The sequence below is a fragment of the Crocodylus porosus genome, unplaced genomic scaffold, assembly GCF_001723895.1.
Source record: "Crocodylus porosus isolate Cpor-Errol unplaced genomic scaffold, CroPor_comp1, whole genome shotgun sequence".
In the NCBI taxonomy this organism is placed as follows: domain Eukaryota; kingdom Metazoa; phylum Chordata; order Crocodylia; family Crocodylidae; genus Crocodylus; species Crocodylus porosus.
The window spans coordinates 37,732,993-37,735,752 of NW_017728886.1; the positions used below are offsets into that span (position 1 = coordinate 37,732,993).

Sequence of the window (2,760 nt, forward strand, 5' to 3'; positions counted from 1 at the left end):
GACCCCAGAGCTGGGCCCAGGCTGGCAGCATGGGTGAATTACAAGCTGTTGTTGAACGTGGGGGGATAAGCGGCCCCTTGCCTGCTCTGTGGCCGGTGCCTTGCACTGCAGCTGCTCTCAGCCTGCCTATGGCTGCCTGTTCCTGCTCAGGACAGCCCCGAACAGGCTGAGAGCAGCTGCAGCAGGGAGCGTCAACCATGGGGCAGGGGAGGGGCCGCTTTTCCCCACACTCAGCACTAGCTCATTACCTGCCAGGGAGCATGGGGTTGGGACTGCACACTGCCCCTTGCCTGTACCACAGGGCTGGGGGGTGCTGGGAGTGAGTGGGCGCACAGGGCCCACACCACTGTCTTGGGGCCAGAGCAGGGTGGCAGGGGTACAGAGTCCTGGCTGGCAGGGGCTCTGTGGAGTCAGGCCAGCTCCCCCCTCTCCCTGCTGGTGCAGCCCAGCCCAGCTCTACAGGTGCCTGCCAGCCTGCACCCTGCTCTGGGCCCCACCTGTGCTGGCCCTGAGACATTGGTCCCAAGACATTGGGACATTGGTCACCTGTCAAGGGGCAGGGCTACCCATGCAGCCCTCAACAGCTTGCCAAACTGGGTAAGCAGCCCTCTGCCCAAAATAATTGCCCACCCCTGTATTATTTCAAGACTCGTTATAACTATTCTAATTTTTACCACATTCTCTTTTTCTTTACAGGAGGTGGGGAGAAAATAGGTCAAAGGGCAATCTGTAGCAGTAAGAACTGTGTGGGACTGGCTGGCCGAGTCAGGGTCGGGAGGTCTTATTCAAGATATTATTCAAGCTCATAATTTTTGAATACTCAAGCACCAAAAATATGGTGTTGGTTTTAAAATCATGACATTTAAAAACATACTAATAGTGAGGACTTTTTTAATTCCTTTCTGACCCTTTTGAATATCAGCACCCCCTACACCATTCAAGTGTCAGTCTGCAACCAAATGATCTAGAAATGCATACTCTTAAAAATGAGATCCTAAATTCCTATGTGACCACATAAGAATTTTGGAGTGGAAGGGAACTCCTGGGTCACTAAGTCCAGTTCCCCACCTATTACAACCAGCCATGCCATAGAATCCCTTTCATAGACATAAACTACTCAAGCTACATCTTAAATTAAGTTGGGTTTCTTGCCCCTCACTACTCTTATTGGCAGACTGTTCCAGGATTCTCACTGCACTGATGGTTAGAAACCACCTTCTATTTCTACCCTGAATTAATCCATATCCACCTATTTGTTATTGTGCAAGCCCTGTTTGCTACTTTAAAAAGCTAACACCCATTCAAGATCTAGGGCAGTGATTCCTAAAAGATGTGCTACAAAAAATGGGCTGGATTGGGCCCCAGCCAGACAACCTCATGCAACTGGATTGGGTTTTGCTTGGCCCTGTGCAGCTGGATCAGGTCCTGGCTGTGCTGGCCCTATGTTGCAGAAATAGGCGCAAACCAGGCCAGCACTGCACAGTGGGTTTGGGCCCATGGACTGGAACTGGCCTGCAAACTGGTGAGCATAGTGTGCTGCTAATCTGAATCTGGAAAAAGTGTGTCCCAGATATCAAAAGTTTGGGAAAGTGATCTAGGGCAGCGCTTCCCAATCTTTTCCATGCTTACATTGATAATTTTTCTCTGCGGCACACCTGTTAAGGCATTCCCCTTCCTCATACCTATTGTAGCTGATTGCCATGGCAAAATTCCATGGCACACCTGTTCATTTCTGATGGCATGCTTGTGCTGTGGCACGCTGCTTGGGAAACACTGCTCTAGGGCTTTAAGAAGAGCACCCGAGAGTTGTGAAAGGTGACAAGAACCAGCCAGGAAGTAGTGGATGGGGAAGCGCCCATCCGTTCTTTGGGCAGCAGCTTGCCAACCTGCCAGCTTGGGAAAGGGGAATTATTATTAAAGGGAAGGACAAAATAAGGGAGCTACTGTCACTGCTTGGCTGTGCCTGGGCAAAGAAGGGAAGGGGCCTGGCATGAACACCTCATGCCTCCTGAGGCTAGGGGGCATGGCAGTGGTGAGAGAGGGCTGCCCGCAAGTGGCTGTGCTGATGTCGGCAGCAAGCTTGGGCCAAGCGGGGACTGCCACAATGGTGTCGGCCACGGGGGGTGGTAAGAGCTGACCAGCAGTCAGCAACTGCTTGCAGATGGTGTCAGCGGCGGCCAGTCTCAGGGGGTGCACCGCCAATCTGAGGGGTGCCTGTGCATCTGCATGTACCCCCTATGTGTTGCCAGCAGGGCCTGGGGTCCTTCTCTGGAGGCTATGCCAGTGACACCCATGTCTAGATGGCTGCCCCAGAGCCGTGCATGAGCAGGCGGGTGGCCCGGGCACTGGGGGGAGCCCTATAAACAGCTGGTCCGGGTCAAACTCAGCTGGCTGCCTGTGCCAGGCGTGCCCGGAGGGCGCAGACGCTCAGTGCTGCTGGGTGGCTGCGGCCTGGCGCTGGGGTGAGATGCAGCACTAGGCTGGAGGGGAGCCCGGCCTGTGGGGCGGCGGGGAGGACAGCAGCTAGAGGGAGCTCCTCCGGGCTGCATGTGCCTGCGCGCCCCGGTTCCTTTCATAGGCTGGCGGTACCTCCCCCGCGCCTCCCTCCTTCCCCCGTGATGGCGGAGGACAGCGAGTCTGCAGCCAGCCAGCAGAGCCTGGAGCTGGACGATCAGGACACCTGCGGCATCGACGGCGACAATGAGGAGGAGGCCGAGCACGCCAAGGGGTGGGTCCCGCGGCGCCGCGAGGTGCCGGGTC

At 55.5% G+C, this 2,760-nt stretch overlaps 1 protein-coding gene across 3 annotated transcripts in view; it reads left to right on the forward strand.

Annotated features, from left to right (window-relative positions):
- The first annotated feature begins 2,584 nt into the window (after window positions 1–2,584).
- Window positions 2,585–2,760, forward strand: part of NMT2 (N-myristoyltransferase 2) — a 44,454-nt gene continuing 44,278 nt past the window's right edge. For all 3 annotated transcript variants that reach the window (XM_019532645.1, XM_019532661.1, XM_019532652.1), the window contains exon 1: window positions 2,585–2,728. In XM_019532645.1, coding sequence (XP_019388190.1) covers window positions 2,619–2,728 — 110 coding nt within the window. In that variant the 5' untranslated portion in view covers window positions 2,585–2,618. The remainder of the gene's footprint in view (window positions 2,729–2,760) is intronic.